The 18,367-nt window shown below is 40.9% G+C and overlaps 1 protein-coding gene across 3 annotated transcripts in view; it reads left to right on the top strand.

The window, feature by feature from the left end:
• Positions 1–13,161, top strand: part of man1a2 (mannosidase, alpha, class 1A, member 2) — a 127,114-nt gene extending 113,953 nt beyond the window's left edge. For all 3 annotated transcript variants that reach the window (XM_042001643.1, XM_042001645.1, XM_042001644.1), the window contains exons 12-14: positions 562–734; positions 5,880–5,995; positions 9,926–13,161. In XM_042001643.1, coding sequence (XP_041857577.1) covers positions 562–734; positions 5,880–5,995; positions 9,926–10,061 — 425 coding nt within the window. In that variant the 3' untranslated portion in view covers positions 10,062–13,161. The remainder of the gene's footprint in view (positions 1–561; positions 735–5,879; positions 5,996–9,925) is intronic.
• The last annotated feature ends 5,206 nt before the right edge of the window (positions 13,162–18,367 follow it).

The following is an 18,367-nucleotide window of genomic DNA, read 5'->3' on the forward strand; positions in this document are numbered from 1 at the left end:
AGAGTGAGATCTCACATCATGATTGTATCCGTGTGTGTGTGTTTCTTGTTGGATATTGTGAAGTTGCGCTGACAAAGAGAGGAGGTTGCCGTGGCAACAAATGAAGATGGAGAAAGGAAGTGAGACAGGAAGGAGAGAACAGGGAATTTTCTAGCCACAGTCTGGGTAACTGAAGGTGGCCTGTTAGTTAATGAGCGATTATTCACGTGTGTGTGTGTCCACCTGTCAATGTGTGTGTGTGTGTGTGTGTGTGTGTGTGTGTGTGTGTGTGTGTGAGACACGTACCACACCTAACTGGCAGAAAACACTGCTTGTAAAAAGATGTAAAGGGAGTAAAATCAGTGTGTTTAAATGCTTATTACTTACACACACACACAAATTCACACTGACTTTTGCAAAAGAAAATGTTTGTCTCTTCTGTTTCTGTGCAACACTTTAATTTTTTTTTTTTATCTTCTCTCCTTTTATCGTCCAATCTCTTCATTTTTTACCCCTCCATCCCACCTCTCTCCCTCATCTTTTTTTTTCTTTGTTCTTCTGCTTGTCTTTTACTCTCCCAAGTCTTGAAGCTCGGCCCAGAGGCCTTCAAGTTCGACAGCGGCTTGGAGGCGGTGGCCGTTCGGCAGAATGAGAAGTACTACATCCTGCGACCGGAGGTCATCGAGACCTACTGGTACATGTGGAGGTTCACCCACGATCCCAAATACAGGCAGTGGGGCTGGGAGGCGACACAGGTAAGAAGCCTTCAGCTGAACATCACCCACCTGTGGCACAGAGCTGCTTGAAGCTGGATGTGAAACCAGAGAAGCAGCAGTTTTACAGTCTTTTTACAACAAAACAAAGTGACGTAAAGTATCAACTGTTGGTTCGTTCAGGTTTAAAACTGTCTCACATGTGAATGGTATATTTGTTCAGCTGGCCAGCACTGCAGAGATTTACGTCTCATTTTGATTCCATGTGTTTTAAAGACTGTGAGATGGGTTCAGGTGTTAGTTATTCCCCCCTTTGTGTGAAAAGCTTTATGAAACGGAACAGAAATGATGGGCCCTCCCTCGCTCCCTCTGACAGAGGATTAAAGAGTTTGTCTTCTACCCAGGAGTCGATATTCCTTCTCCTTGTTATTCTCATCCGGTCTGCTCATCATCTTCATCTTTTGTTCTCTCAGTTTTCTCCTTTTTCCTGCCAGTCTTCTTGTCACCCGTTTTCTCCCATTTTTAGCAGCTCGTTGCTTTTCTGAGTGGGAGTAAAGGCATCAAACACCAGTGCCAAGCAGATATATTGGCAGGTGTGTTATGAGCTGCGATTGTGCTGAAAATGAGCGGCACTAAAGAGAGTCGTGCTGAAGGCCTCGTCTTCACCTTCCTTACATTATTTAGCATTGAGTGACACATCCTGTTTGTTCTGCTCATCTAAACCTTGGTTTTCTGTGGCTGACTTTAGCTTATTGACCGTCAGGTTTTAGGGAGATTTTAACTGAATAAATTAACTAATTAAAGATAAAAGCTGTCATTGTCATTTATTTGGATTAGAAGATAAAAACAGTACATAATAAACCCAGTAAAACAGCCTGCGTTTCACTAGATGTCATCACACTGATGTCATGGGACCAGGTGGAAATCAATACCTTAAACACAACCTCATTTCAAACAGTCAGTCATGGAGCCGATGTAAACAAAGCTGATCTGGAATAAACAACCTTGATACACTGGCTACTTTCTGGCTTTTATCAATGAAAACTATCTCCACTGCAGAACCAGTTCATGATGCTGAACTCCGTACTTTTGTCCCACTTCTGCATATATAATATGTACAATATTTCCTCGTATGGGGTTGTTCTCTAGTTACTTTTGTTTTCTAAAGCTGTTTGTTTATTGTACTTGGTTTTCTTTCTTTTCTTTTCTTTTTTTCATTAAAATTTTTCATTTAATTTCATGTAAACAATTTAATTTAATTTAGTTTAGTTTTATTTTATTTTTTATTTAGTTTTATTTGATTTTTATATAATTTATTTTTTTAATTTCATTTTAATTAAATTTAATTTGTATTGGAATTTTATTTTATTCTTTTTATTTTAATTTAATTTGGATTATTTTATTTGTAGCTGTTTAATTTCTTCTCATTGTCATGAATCAGTATAGAGTGCACTAGTTTTAGCCTTTTCACTCGCTTCACCTTTCTTTTAATGTCTTGCTCTATTTTTTTTATTTTTGTCCCGTTAAATGCTTTATTTTGTGCATATTTCTTGCTCGGGTTGCTTCTGCTCAGTTTTTTTACACATTTTCTGAGGCTCCATCTGAACTCTGTCTTCATTTCAACCTTTAAAGCTCAGCTCAATAAGAGAGAATCTCTATTCATTCATCTCCTGGCCTCTGTCTCCTCTTAACCCTCAAGAAACACTTTTCAATGATAATATCCAGAACTTTGGTAGCCAAGAAAGCATCTGACTCCCTAGGTATTGTAGACATTTTGTAGACCTCATAACACAATGAAAACTAACTACAACTCACACAGTTCCCTTGTAGTCCAACTACATCCATCTGGTGCACCAACCAGCCCGTTTGTCTCGCTCTGTCCACAGCCGCCATTAACATTGCCTGGCTTTTACTTGTGTAAGTGCTCACTTAAACCATGCACGTGTCACGTTAAGATGTGTTTGTGTGTGCAGCTTTATGAGTGTAGGTGTATGTGAAGGTGAAACCCAGCTGATATGTGAAATTTATTCTCACTGCTCCTCCTTCAGATCATTTATTTAGTGCAGATGGTTGTGAGATGTGTGTTTGACATGTTCAGGTACAGTCAACTCAAACGGTATTATCTGCTTCTAGACTGTTTGACTGTTGATGTGACTTGATTTCAAATATGCATAAGTTCCCAGACACCATTGAGGCTACTTTCAGTTTGATATAATGGCGAGTGTGCGTGTGCATGTTGCACAAGCAGCCGCGGGGCACTGCAGTATGGATCGAGAAGGGCAAACTCACGTCGGGCGCAGCAGCCCATGAATAACAGGAATTATGGTCCAAACGCTTCACGGTGGAAATCTGCTGACAGCAAAAGCGGTCATTCGAGGACAGGATGGAGGGATGAGACTCATTTATTTGTGTGTGAGGGAGAGAGAAGGAAAAAGACCAAAAGCAAAGAATAGAGAACAGTGTTTTCAGTAACAAGTATGGATAGTGAAAGCCAACAAGCCATGAGCAGAGGTGTCACTTAGCACGAAGTTTACTGTAACAAGTTCTCACTGCAAATCAATGAAGCTCAAAGGAAATAGCAGCTGGATGACCGCTGAATTTTTAATGACTGTCATAACGTGACGTTGGACTTCTGTGCTCGTCATGGACTGTCCATAACGAACACCTTGTTCAGGCATAAGAGTGTCCACATGTGCACTTGGCACCAGGACACTCTAGGCCGCAGTTCAATGATCGACTTTGTAGTCATATTGCCGGACTTGTGACCACATGTCTTGGACATTCGGGTGAAGAGAGGGGCGGAGCTGTCAACTGATCACCACCTGGTGGTGAGTTGGCTCAGGTGGTGGGGGAGGATGCCGGTCAGGCCTGGCAGACCCAAGCGTGTTGTGAGGGTCTGCTGGGAACGTCTGGCAGAGTCCCCTGTCAGAAAGAGTTTCAACTCCCATCTCCGGCAGAGCTTCAACCATGTCCTGGGTGAGTCGGGGGACATTGAGTCCGAGTGGGCTGTGTTCCGTGCCTCTATTGTTGAGGCGACCAGCCGCAGCTGTGGCCGCAAGGTCCTTGGTGTCTGTCGTGGCGGTAACCCCCGAACTTGTTGGTGGACACCAGCAGTGAAGGTTGCCGTCAAGCTAAAGAAGGAGTCCTATCGGACCTTTTTGGCCTGTGGGACTCCAGAGGCAGCTGAGGGGTATCAGCAGGCTAAGTGAAACGCAGCTTCGGCGGTCACTAAGGCAAAAACTTGGGCATGGGAGGAACGTAGTGCTCCGTCAACACTGTGTACAGTGGGGATGGGGGGCTGCTGACCAAAACTCAGGACAATGTGGGGCGGTGGAAGGAATACTTTGAAGACCTCCTCAATCCCACCAACACGTCTTTCGATGAGGAAGCAGAGTCTGGGGACCCTGGTGTTGGCTCTCCCATCTCTGGGGCTGAGGTCGCTGAGGTAGTTAAAGAGCTCCTCGGTGGCAGGGCCCTGGGGGTGGATGAGGTCCACCCAGAGTTCCTTAAGGCTCTGGATGCTGTAGGGCTGTCTTGGCTGACACGCTTCTGCAGCATCGCGTGGACCGGGGACAGTTTCCATGGACTGGCAGACTGGGGTGGTAGTCCCCCTCTTCTCTGGGTCTTGTTCACTCTGTCGTGGTGAAGAGGGAGCTGAGCCAAAAGGCAAAGCTTTTGATTTACAGGTTGATCTACGTTTCTACCCTCACCTATGGTCACGAGCAGTGCGTAGTGACCGAAAGAACACGATCGGGAACACAAGCGGCCAAAATGAGTTTTCTCTGCAGGGTGGCCGGGCTCTCCCTTAGAGATAGGGTGAGAAGCTCTGTGATCCGGAAGGGGCTCAGAGTAGAGCCGCTGCTCCTCCACATCTAGAGGAGCCAGATGAGGTGACTCAGGCATCTGGTTAGGATGCCTCCTGGACGCCTTTCTGGTGAGGTGTACCAGGCACGTCCCACCGGAAAGAGGCCCCGGGTAACATCCAGGACACACTGGACGGACTACATCTCGCGGCTGGCCTGGGAACGCCTTGGGATCCCCCCGGATGAGCTGGTGAATGTGGCCGGGGAGAGGGAAGTCTGGGTTTCCCTGCTTAGGCAGCTGCCCCCGCGACCCCACTCCTGATAAGCGGCAGAAGATGGATGGATGGAGGTCATGGAGTCATAACATAAACTAGTGCTTATGTGAAATCATGACAGTAAAAATCCCTCTGCATCTACCAAGTTGTGCTGTGAGTGTCAAGGCGTGTTTTACAGGAATAAATGTGACTATTTAGGAGACAATGGCTCTGTTAAATCCTCTGGATGGTTGTTGGGAATGATGAAGAATCAAAATGTTCTGAAATAATAATTCGTGTTGTTTTGTCCTGGCCTCTCTTGCAAGCTGCAGTGCACATAGACCAAGAATGAAAGTTTCAACCCAGTCCAACCACCTTATGTGTGATTTCCTTTAAAGATCATGTGGCTGAAACAGGAATGAGAAAAGCCTGAAGTTGTGAGGAAAGAAACTTCTCGCTTTGCTAATCAGCAGTCATTTTCTGGTTCAGTGGGAATCAGCAGAAAAAGGTGAAAAGAAATGTGGACTTTGTAGTGAATGACCACTTAGAGAGAGAGAGAGAGAGAGAGAGAGAGAGGCTGCCTACTTGCCACTGGCAAAGAAAAACTTACTCTGTCATTATACACAAGCTCCTTAAAATGAAGCCAAAGAGGGAAAAAAACTCGTACCCTCATTATGAGGCTGCTTTGTGTAGAAGAAGAGGAAAATAAATGGAGAGAATAAGATGTAAATGCTGGGAATTTTTTTTTCTGTGATATTTTATAGAGCTGCTGCCTCCTGAATGTCTCCCCAGGACCTGCTCTAATCTGTCAGAGGCAAAGAAATTAATTGTAGCGTGCTTTTATAAGCTTATTAAAACGTGCTCTCCTCCCCCTCCTTTTTCTCTTTGCCCTACTCTTTTGCTTTTCCTCATCTCTCTTCCTCTGTCATCCTTCACCTGTTCTTTAACCTTTTTATTTTTCTTTCCTGTCACACCATTTTTGTTTTCTTCTCCCTTTTTATTTGGGTTTCTTGACACCTTACTCCAACTTCCTACCTTCCCTTTTCCTTGCATCTTTTTCATCACTTTTCTGCTCAACTTTGTGTCCTACCTTCTTTTTTTTTCTTTCCCTCTATCCTCACCTCTTCCAGGCCATTGATAAATACTGCCGGGTGAGTGGAGGTTTCTCTGGAGTGAAGGACGTCTACTCTTCCAACCCAACCTACGACGACGTGCAGCAAAGCTTCTTTCTGGCCGAGACGCTCAAGTAAGTGACTTAAAAATTCCCTGGAAATAGTACATTTCATCTCTAAAAGAAAGACTTAAAACACTGAACAAGCACTGCAGACTCTTCGTATTAGGGCTGGGGTTTCTGTCTTCATTTTGTCCTCATTAGCAGCAGGAAGGGATCTGCATATGGTTAGTATGGAACAGAAAAATGCTTTAAAACAAATTTAATGTTTACTTTCAGGCTTTTAACTTGATTATAAAAATGAAGATTTATGATATGGGCAGTTTAAATGAAAGGCTCAACCACAAACTTGAGCTGGAGTATAGAAACTGACACCCACTGGTCACTTTATCAGGGTTTAATTACATGTCACATATCTAATCAGCCAATCACGTGGCAGAAACTTAATGCATTTAATCCTGTAGATATGGTCAAGATGACTTAAAGTACAAACTGAGTATCAGAACAAGAAAGAAATGGGATTTAAATGAGTTTGTACATGGCATTGTTTTTGGTCTGAGTATTTCAGAAGCTGTTGATCTACTGGGATTTTCACACAACAATTTCCAGGGTTTATAGAGAATGGCCTGAAAAGGAGAAAATATCCAGTGAGCAGCAGTTGTCTGGACCAAAATGTCTTGTTGATGTTAGAGGGGATGTTTGTAGATGATAGAAAAGCAACAGGAAGTCAAATAAGCACTGGCTCTAACCAGTGTATGTAGAAAAGTATCTCTGAATGTACATGTTGAACCTTGAAGCAGATGGGCAGCAGAAGACCACACCGGGTGCCTCCTGTCAGCTAAGAACAGGAAACTGATGCTACAGTTTACACAGACTCACCAAAACTGGACAATAGACAATATTTTAGCTGCCACATTCAGATGGTAGGTTCAGAATGTTATGTCAATGTGGAGCAACATCTCTTGTTGAATCTATGAAACCAAGAAGTACCAGCAAGGTAGACCCAATCAAGTGGCCAGTGAGTGACGTTGAGCATTTAGAGTAAATGTCAGTGCACTGTTTACACTGATTTATTCTCTTTTGTCATAAACAAATATTTTTAAATAAATGACTAAACATTGTGTAAACACCTTTTAATTGGTTGACATTTAGATGCTGCAGGCCTCTCAGGATCTCTGTAGAATGGATTTGTTTCTACATTATTCTTTAAAGGGTAATAACAGGCTAATGTAATGCCATCTGCTGCTACTTGGAGGCTGTAGACACAGTGGGTGGCCATCAGGCATGGTGTACTGTTACATAATGTTTTAACGTCTGGTTAATGCAAAGAGCAGCTCTATGGAGCATCATCATCATCGTTGACTGAGGGGAGAAGAGGCTCAGAGTGCAGGCTCTGACTCAAAGGAAAATAGTAATGTGGCTCTCTGATTCCCTCTGCTGGCTGCTCTTTGACATTTATCCTCCCTGATAATTTAGTGAACAGTGTTGCTGTCAGTCAACACCTGACAGGTCGAAGGTGATCATAAATCAGGGCAAACCTGGTTTCACTGGCAGCTCTGCTGGCTAGTTTTACCAACAGGCTTCTGATCCCTCCTCCACATTTTTTTTTTAACTTGGACTCAAATCAACACCCACAAAGCATCAAATACCACCAAATTCTGTCTTTGGTGTACAATTGTGAAAGGTCAGCCGCCACACTGGCTGCTAACTCTCTGAGACGGTGACATTTCAGTCCCTCTGTGTTGTGGAGCCTTTTGTGTCCTCAGTATCTGCTGTCAGTGTTTGTCCCCGCTGGCTGTCGGCCAATCACATCAAAGCAATGCAGCCCCTCTGTGTCACAAAAGCTGCTGATTGGCTGACAGAGACACAGCATCTCAACTTCTGTTGCGAAGTTAAGAATTAAATATAAACCTGTAAAACTTCTCTTTATTCTGTTTTTGGGTCTTTTTGTATTAGTGTGTATCTCAGGAGCATATATTATAATAAGAGGAAAAACTTAACAGCATTTTCCCATTTTTACACATTATGTTAGCTCAAGTTGTGAATGTATTAACCAAGAGAAATAATAAACATATATGACTGATATGAATATCTAAAACATACAATCATGTAATAAACACTGGCACCAAATGAACAGATTTATTTAAATATAATATGTCATAAACTCATTAATGGTCTGATTCTACAGTCAAAAATCAAGTTGAATAAAATTTTATTGCCGATTTACATGTCAAAAAGAAATTGGAAGAGTTTGGAGAACTTTTAATGGTACAGAAGTAACACCAGAACTCTCCTCTGGTAAGACGGGGAGTCCCTCAGTGTTCATAAAGACGACGAACCAGGACAAATATTGTGAATGTTTCCACTACTTTGACACTAAACTTAAGGTTTTATTTACAACGTCTAATAGTCGATTTAAGCTGATGTTTTTACTGACACAACAGCTTAAGTTAGAACTGTGGTAACAGATGTCAGAGTTGGATATAAAAAGCAAAGTCAGTCACATGACTCACGGAGCTGCAGTAAACGGTGTTTGTTCACCTGAAATTGATGCTGCACATCACACCAACCAGCCACAACATTAAAACCACCTGTATTGTCTTGTTTAGGCTTTTCTCCTTTTCCAAAACTTCTGTTTTTTTACGGGGTGTTTGCTGGACAGTACATCTTAAGTCTTAAAGGAACATTTACCTGAAGGCAATAAGCTCACGGTTTACCAACAGAACCTCGTATGGAAAAATTGTGCTGACATATAGAGGATGGAGGTTTTTCTGCTGTGAGCGAGCAGCTAAAGTGTTTCTGAGCATCTGAACCAGGACACGATGAGCTTCCTCATTTAAAATTCATCGTCAGGCAGCTCCCTCCAGTAATATTAAATTGGACTGAAATTTGGGATTTGAATTAGTCCTTTTTTTTTATGTTTTCATTTAATCTGATTCATCAACCTGCCTCAGTGAGATTGGATTTTTTTTTTTCTGGAGACTTTAGAACAAGAGACATTTACAGGAATACTAATAGCAGACAGAAACATAATGAATAAAAAAACCTAAACAAAAGCCCTGTTTTGGCCCAATAATTTCAAGTTTTAAGTTGTTTATGTGTTATATGCAAGATGGCAGTGAAATGCCGTCGAACATGCATCCGAGGCTGTGCATAAATCAGGGGTGCCCAAGTCCGGTCCTCGAGATCTACCATCCTGCAACTTTTAGATGCAACCCTTCTCCAACACACCGGAATCAGGCCTCTGCAGAGCTGAATGACATGCAGATGACATCTGATTTGAGTGTGTTGGAGAACGGTTGCATCTAAAAGTTGCAGGATGGTAGATGGACCGAACTTGGGCACCTTTGATTTAAATGGTAGTGCAAAATATAAGGCTTGTTAAAGTGACATGAGTAAATGTAGGACAGAAGGTAGGACACTGGCCAGGGTCACTACAGGGTAGAGTTCACAGTTCTGCCACCCTGAGGAAAAAAGCTCCTCCTGAGTCTCTGTGTTTGCATTAATGAGTCTTAGTAGCCAGAGCGCCACCACTCCAACACACTGTTGTTAGGATGATGAAGGGCTCTCATGATCCTGATCGCTCTGACTGAAGATATCCTGAAGGCGGGCAAAAATAAAAATCACCAAACTGCCACTCTGGGGTAAAAGCGAAGGCATAAAAACGTCTTTAGACAAGATATAAACTCAACAGAAGGAGTTTGTCTGACATGAAGTTTATGAGTGAGAACTGAGAACGGCCGGTCCCCTCGAAGCTCCGTGTGAAGTTTTGGACAGAAAAAAGCGGCTGGTTTTCAGATCTTAGAGGGTGAGACGGCAACAGATCAGCAGCATCGTTAAGACACTTAAAAACGGATAAAAGAAGCTTGGAATGAATTTGTAAATGAACTGGTATTTTATTCTTCTCGTTAGACTAAAACAAGTCATGTTTTCACATGCTTTTCTTCCACCTGATGATATTTGTAGTTTGGTAAATCATTCACTTCTTTCTCACCCCTCCCTCAGGTATCTGTACCTGCTGTTCTCCAGCGATGACCTGATGCCATTGGAGAGCTGGGTTTTCAACACGGAGGCTCACCCTCTTCCTGTCCTCCACCTGGGCAACATCACCCTCCCCGGCAGCGAGCCTGCTCAGCGGTAGACAGACTGGCCTTCCTCCTCCTCCTCCTCCTCCACCACCACAGCACCAGGGGGCGCCACCTTTCTGCCCACCTGCCTGCTCGCCAAAAGACAACAAAACAAAGAAAAGAAACACCCACCAACACCGGACAAATTTTTCTTTCAGACTTTAATCTGAAAACGGATCTGCAGACATGAGCCAGAGGAGAAGGAGAGCGCTGCAGAGAGGACCGCCTCCCACTCTCCGTTTCTTCTTCTACGTCCTTCTCTTTGACATCTGTCGATCTGTGTCACCCTGCTTCGGCGGGTGTGCTGCTCAGCCTCCGTTTGGCTTCAGCTGACTCTGAGCTCCGAACCAGAGGCTTGATTTAGTTTCTTTATTTTTTAGACTTTATGTGACCAAACTTTGCTCCCATTCAGACTTGAGCTGAAGCACTGAGCGTGCATCCAGAAGGATTACACGATCAGACAGTTTGACACTGAGCTGACGGAAGCTTTTGCTTTGTTTTTTCCTCCAGGTTGACAGACACGAGGACTTTACAGGTTCTGTTGATGAATTGTGTCTTTTTCTGTTTTGGAAATTAATAGAGACTGGGTTGAATCGAAGCCCTCCGTTTCTCCGTGACCCACTCCCAGTCCACTTCCTGTCTCTTCACCAGTTGAACCCTGACCTGGAAATGTTACAGATCACCTTGTGACTGCAGGTGGTGACAGCACCTCCTTTAATCCTCCATTTTCAGAGAAGTGGACCACTGTTAATGAAACAGTAATTACACATGGACTGCAGCAGGCCTCCTCACCTCAACATCCTTCCAGTTCCTCCTCCAGTTTAAGACCATTTCCACCACTCTGCTGCTACTTGATTGGATGCTGCTTCTCCATCTCTTTTTACAGTTTCCTGATCATGTTGTTGTGTTGTTTTTTTTCACAAATCACGTCATATTCAGTCCACGCATCCTGAAACGAGGCTCGTTCTCAGCCCTGCTTATGTAAGTCTGTGTTTGTGAGGTTGAAATAAACCTCTGCTGTAAATCATTTGTTTGTGCACTTTGTACGGGACGATGAGAAGAAGAGAACACCAGAGGTGTAGCGCTGAAGAGCTGAATAAATGAAGAAATTCTGCCTCCCTGCTGAGCTTTCATCTCACATTTTCTTTGTACATCCACCAAACATCATCAGTTTCTTCCATTAACTCATCACAGTGTTGCAATTCTCCATTTTTTCAATTGTTATCCTATAAAAAAAACTTTCTTGCTTCTATTTTAGTCTCAAACTCTCCAAACCATGAAACCCAACAAGAATTTTGGTGTCATTGTTCCTTAAACCGGTCATTCATTATATTATTGCTTCATTTTATAATCTCTTGAAAACGCCTGTCCTGGGACTTGCAGCTCCTGTATTAAGCTACAAATCTGCCCCCTTCTGTTACCTTAAAGCCCCACACAGAGCAGCTTTTTCTTATACTTCCTGACTTCTAAATGCTGCCCTAAAACTCCAAATCTGTGCAGTTAAATGCGAGTTTATTCTGACAGGTTAAACTTTCAATGATACCCAAACTTGAACCTTTGAGTCTTGGAAACATTTTTTTCAAAACAGCAGCCGGGAAAAAAAGCCGACATCAGACAGAACAAAAAGGAACAAAAACTCGAGCAGTTTCATCTGAAATGATGTGAAAGTGGGAATAAACTCAAAGATAACCACAAAAGTAAAACCATATCGGAGAGAAAGTGACCACAGGGAAGAATCTAAAGGCCAATAATCTGTAAATAAAACCGAGCAGTCTGCTGCTATGGGATGGCCTCTGTTTCTGTTAGTGTTAGAAAAAAAATAAACACATTTAAATATAAATATAGAATAAGTTGGATTCTGTTTCTAATTAGATTGAGCCAAAGTCTTTGTATGTTTCTTTTTTCTTTAAACTTTATTAAAGGGAAACAGGCTAACAAAGCAAAGTTTTGCTAAACAAACATGCTTCCAGCTCCTTTAGCTAAAGTGTAAAAGCTACATGTTTGTATGTCACTAACAAAATGTTATGTTTGTTTACAGCATCACAAAATGTGCTCTTAGTTTAAAAAAAAAAAGTGTGCTTGGTTACAGATGTTAGCTAACTAACTAAGAGTCCCTGGATGATGCATTTTTCTTTGCTTTCCACGTCACAGAATCCTTGTTTTGTGCCTGCTTAGATTCACAAGTTCGTCCCCTGACTTATTCCTGGTGAAGATGGCGGGGTCGCGTGGCAGCACTGGAGGTCAGATTTACAACAGACAGCTTGTTTCTGACTGCAGTCATACGGCACATTAACGCAGACTCGTCCCCAAGGACAAGCAGAAAAATTATTAAAAAAAAATAAGAATGAATCTCTCAGAGCAACATTTTGTGCTCGGCTGTAAGAATTACAGGTTTCTTTGAAAGTTAGAACAATCAGCAGCTGCCTTGTTTATTTCTTTTCTCATGCATGTACTAGTAAACTGACGAAACCTCATCATTTAGTGTTAAATCCTCAGTTAGCGAAGCAGCGCTTTTTACCAACCACTTCTGCAGCTGCTACATTAGTGACTAATTTAAGGCTAAACTCCAGCTTATTACATTTACTTTCCTTCCAGCTCCACCGATCAGGCTGCTTCATGAGCTCATTAGTTTGGTTTCTACAGTTACGTGTAGTGATCTCTACCCAGTTTTCAACTTCAAGTAACTCATTTTGTTTTATTTACCATTTATTTAACCAGCAAAAAGCTAAAGTTGACCCTTTTATTTTCCATTAAGAAGTCCCCTGGCCAGTAGAGACAGCAACAAAGTCACCGATGCAGCTCCAGCCTGAACTTTCAAAGATTTTAAAGCACTTGATCATTTTATTTCCCCTACTTCTCTCTTCTTCAGTCATCAGCAGCAAACAGTCACCGTACACATCCCCCTCCATCTCTAACATCATGCTGACATCATCACCATCTATATATAATAAGGAGGAAACTTGGGCACCCACGAAGTTGCTGGGAGCGATGTTGATTTTGAAAACTTGAGTGTTCTGTATTTGTATTTTTACTGGACTCAAAAGTAAAATTAAAGTATCTGTAAATATGTTTAAAACTGAGACACAAATTCAATAAAGATGTTATGAAAAGTGACCAGAAACATTCTTTTTCTTGTTTTGTTGCAGCGCCTTAAGCAGTGGATATTTAATCATATGATGAGTGCGCTTGGAGTCATTTTATTTCATCGTTTCACTCCTGGGACAGTAATCCGTGACAGTCTGATGCACCACTTTTTCTCCAGACCGATGCACCTTAACAGCCTGTTTTTTCCTTCAATGCCATAATTGGAAACGGATGAATGAGTTCCTGCGAACCTTAGAGCAGTCTGATTATTTTCAGCTGTCTTTGATGGAAACATGCCTGTTTGTCAGCATGTTAGAAAGCAAGCTCTAGTACTTAGCTGGTAGCACCACTGTGCACAAGTAGAGCCTCACATAGCTGAGAAATTATGGCATTGATGGCCTGATTAGCCATCAGCCGCATCTCATTTCAAACTAACGAGGTAAATTTGCTGAGTGGAGCTTTTTCAGGTCAGTTGTAAACAGGATTTTTCTGTGATTGCTTAGTGGGGAGTTTTTACTTTATATCAATAGTAAAAGTAGTGACGTCTGTTTTGTGGTTTTCCCCACAAACAGCAGACACCAAACACCATTTCCTCTCTACACTTATGGTTTCTGACTGACTCAAGCTTTAAGGCTGGGCGACAGATGCTTCTTTTCTTTCTTTACCAGATCTCTGAAATCATACATGAAACTTTACAAGAGTGTGCAAGCCTGATTTCCTCCGTTTTTAGCCATGAAGCTACTTTCCCATTTGTGTACAATCGAGTTTGCACCGTAACTGAACAACTTAGAAGAACTAAAACTTTACTGAACATAACATTGAGATGAGGCAGAGGGATGGAAATGTGTGTTACACTGTGGTCTCTGTTCTGGTTTCAGGACCAGCATGAAAACCACAGCAAGAAAAACAAAACAAACAAAAAAAAAAATAAAAGGCAGAAACAATCATTTCTCAGTAAAAAGAAAAAAGAATAGATAAATAAACAAAAGAAACATGTTTCTTTTTATTTTTAGCCCCCCCCCCCCAAAAAAAGTTTATGTTTAATATGTATGCATATATATATATATATATATATTATATAATGCAGGGTCAGATGACTGGTATCAGATTATATACAACAAGGTTTTGAGCGTTGCTTTCACTATAACGTATAATATAGTCTCAGAAACAGTTTTTATCAGATATGATGCATGTTGTGTTAAAGGTAGAAAATGTTCCATTCCTAAAACGAAAAAGACACTTTAATATTAGACAAAAATATTTATTTCTGATCGGCCATTCGCAATAAACGTCCTATAAAGTCCACTATTTTTAAATATTTAAAATGCAATTGTTTAATGAGGAGGAAACTATACAAAGATGGACACCATGAATGTATGAGTGTAACAATGGCTATAAACATAAGATTTGTCCATTTACAAGAGAATTCCACATTGTGATTGTTTATTAACGTCCCTTCTCACTGTGGTGATCTGTAATTGTTTCCCAAAGTAAAATGGCATCACTGTTGGATATTTTCACAAGAGAGCTGCACCACAACAAACTGTGCAGACAGATGTGGACCAGGCCAGAAAAACCAGAGAGGATTGTGAAGTGAGCTCATTTAGCAACAAAACTTCTCTGTAAGTGTGATTTTTGTAGCAGTAAGTATCATGGGTAACATTTAATCTGTATCTTCGAGCTATGCTAGCAGCATGACTTATCTCAAGTGAAATATTTCAGCAGCATGTGCACAGATCAGATTTAAATGCTGCGCGTCAAGGTCCCTAATGCAGAAATGCAACTCAAGACGGGAAATTTCCTGACTTGTATGAATGATAGCAGCTGATGTTTACAGGAGCAATTATGTTTTAGGAAAAGAGCAAATAATTCACAACATAATTCAATCCTCCAGTTGTCCACGTTTGTACACCAGCCTCTTTCAGAGAGAGCTAAACACGGATGTCTTCAGTTTAAATGTTCTCCACTTTGAAACAGATATGATTAGACCTCAGACTTTGCTCTGTTTCATCAGAGATAAGGAGATAAATTAGTGTCTGTAACAGTTGCACCATAATCCTTTAACTGCCTGCTTTATTGTTTGGTAGGGCAAACCTTTCAGCGACTATAACAAATGTTATTAAAAAGTTATGGAAATAAACATGCCTCAGCTATCTCTAACACTTGGTTTTGGGTAATAGGTGTTCATTATCTCATTACTAATTTTGGTTTTTACCATTTCAATATCACTAAAACATTAACTGAAACATTTTCTTTTGGTTCCTTCTTAGTGTGAGCATAAAAGGGATGAAGCTACTTCACGTTTTGTACATTTGCACAGCTTGTGTAATCTAAATTTTATCATTGCCAGCTTGTGAAGGGTCCTCCAGGACCCTCTTCAACGACAGGAAGCCCAAATATTTGCAAACATTTGGTGATTATTTCTGCAGGTCTCTGCTTGGATGGACAGCACAGGCTGAGGAGAGGATGCAGAGGATTGGCTGTTACTGACACTTCTTCAGCTAAGTGTGGATGATTACATAACATGCAAGGGAAGCGTCATGATACTCACCTGCATGTGTGTCTGGAGAGTCCCAAAGCATGAATTCCTTGTTAGGTTTCGCTTTAAGTTTTGGCTCTTTGTTTTTAATTCACTGATGCAACAGTTTTCTGAGGTGACATCTATTGTATGTAGGATTTTTGTCCTTGGAGGTTTATTTCGTTAATAACACAGTACTTTTTGGTTCTCGGGCTCACGGTTTCCTGATTCCTGCACTCCACTCCCTCTTGGATGGCCAGTGCCTTTTTTTTTCTTTTGTTTTGTTTAGAGTTTTTATTACAGGTGTAGAAGCTGCTTGTCTGTTTTTTCTGCTTTGTTTGTACAGTTACTGCTGTTTTCTATCTTTAGTATCTTAACTTTCTTCTCTTCACTTATTCCCTTGACCCTCCTGTCAGGTCCAGTGTTAATATATAACTCCACAATCACCAAAATACTCAATGTATCAAGGTGAATGTGTAATCCACAGAACTTCATTTAACCCTTTCAGGCATAACGTCCGTGACAGTGGACACACGTTTAAAGGCTGGTTTTCACATTCATGGGTGAAGATGGTATATTTTCAAATTAGAGACTTTAATCTATCTATCTATCTATCTATCTATCTATCTATCTATCTATCTATCTATCTATCTATCTATCTATCTATCTATCTATCTATCTATCTATCTATCTATCTATCTATCTATCTATCTATCTATCTATCTATCTATCTATCTAGCTAGCTAGCTAGCTAGCTGTGTAGCTGTGTAGCTGCATTGTGTGTGTGTTAATAATTGCTTTAAAGGCTTAATTTATGTAAATAAATAAATAAATATATCTAACTTGTACCATGTGTCAAGTATAAGTATAGTATTCAGCTTTGGTGTTCCACCACAGCATTGCCAGTTAAGTTTTATCATCTGATGAGTGAAAAACCATAATTTTACTGCGTGGGTTGAATCCCATGATGGCCTTGTCAACTGCCTGCTGAGTCATTGCTAAAGTCTTGCCAAAACTGAACTCTACAAATATTTAAAAACCCATCAGCAAATGTGAGAACATATCTGGTTAAGATGTGCTCTTACGGTATCATGACTTAAAGATCATCTTCAGCATTATTCTAAAAAACTGACCAGATTCAGCTTTTGCAGAACAACTGGCGTCATATCTGACGTCCAGTAAGGTGAGTTACCGGCTCACAGTCCAGGTCACCTTCGGACGCGTTTTGAAATCTTTCCACTATGTGCGTGTTAATCTGAGGTGGTGTGAAAGTGAGCAGATGCTTCCTGTTGCTAAAGCTGCTGTGACTAGGAAAGCTGTGATCCCAGTACATAAACACATCCCTGATAAGTGTGATGTTCTGAGACATGGTGAACATGCATGCAACATGTCGATTGTTTCTGAGGATATCTTATCAGTGCTGTGTGTCTAATTTTATATCTTACATTTGTATTAAACTGAGGCAAGTAATAATTTACTTGTGCTCTTTATTGTTTTTAAGTTTATGAGTAATCTGGACAGATATGTCCTGATCAATTCAAAGCTGCATTTTAGATCAATTCAAAGAGGTCAGGAAAATTTAATAGTCTTTTATTTTTTCATTAGAGCTGCTAACTGTATAATATCTGAATTTTACTTCAAAATCCCAACAATCCATGATGTATGAACCAGCTGTTTGTAGTTTTTCTGCTTTTTCTCTCTTCTAATGTAAAGAAGCCAAACCTTCCAAATGATGATTGATTTGATTATCAAAGTAACAAAATCAAATGTTTATTGACAGAATTTAAACTCGGTCAGTATAAAAAGATTAAATACAAACTTTCTGCATGAGTTAATTAAAACTAATAACCACTTTAGCTCGTACATATTTCTGTAAATAATTTTTTTTCACTGGTATTCACTGATTGATCACAACTTCTTTTTCAAGTTATGACATTAACTCAGGCGTGTCAAACTCAGACAAAATGAAAAATTTGGAACAAGTTGAGAGCTGGACTGGTCAGTTTTTATCAAAAACTTTTTTAAAATTACTTTATTGCACACATTGAACTTGGAACTAACAGAGCCTGTTAATTATTGCCTATAAAACAACATTTATCATTAAATTAAAAATCTGTTCAAATCTGCTGCATTTATTTCTTATGGCTCTATATGGAGTTTTTCAAAGTAATTTCAAGTGAAAAAATTTTCTACAGGCAAACAACAGCCAAAAATAATTTCCTTATTTGAAATTTAAAATGCACTGAAATAGCAAGAGAAGTCTAGACGTGACAGAGTCTGGAGACTCTGTCACGTTGCTGCTGGGTTGTTGCCCTCCTCCACGTCTCCTGATGTACTGGCCTGTCTCCTGGTAGCACCTCCATGCTCTGGACACCATGCTAACAGACACAGCAAACCTTCTTGCCACAGCTCACATTGATGTGTCATCCTGGATGAGCTGCACTACCTGAGCCACTTGTGTGGGTTGTAGACTCCGTCTCATGCTACCACTAGAGTGAAAGCACCTCCAGCATTCAAAAGTGACCAAAACATCAGCCAGAAAGCATAAAAACTGAGAAGTGGTCTGTGGTCACCACCTGCAGAACCACTTCTTTATTGGGGTGTCTCGCTAATTGCTATTATTTCCACCTGTTGTCTATTCTATTTGCACCACAACATTTGAAATTGATTGTCAATCAATGTTGCTTCCTACTGTTTTTTCTGCTTTGTTTGTACAGT

Source organism: Melanotaenia boesemani, chromosome 12 (genome assembly GCF_017639745.1).
Source record: "Melanotaenia boesemani isolate fMelBoe1 chromosome 12, fMelBoe1.pri, whole genome shotgun sequence".
In the NCBI taxonomy this organism is placed as follows: domain Eukaryota; kingdom Metazoa; phylum Chordata; class Actinopteri; order Atheriniformes; family Melanotaeniidae; genus Melanotaenia; species Melanotaenia boesemani.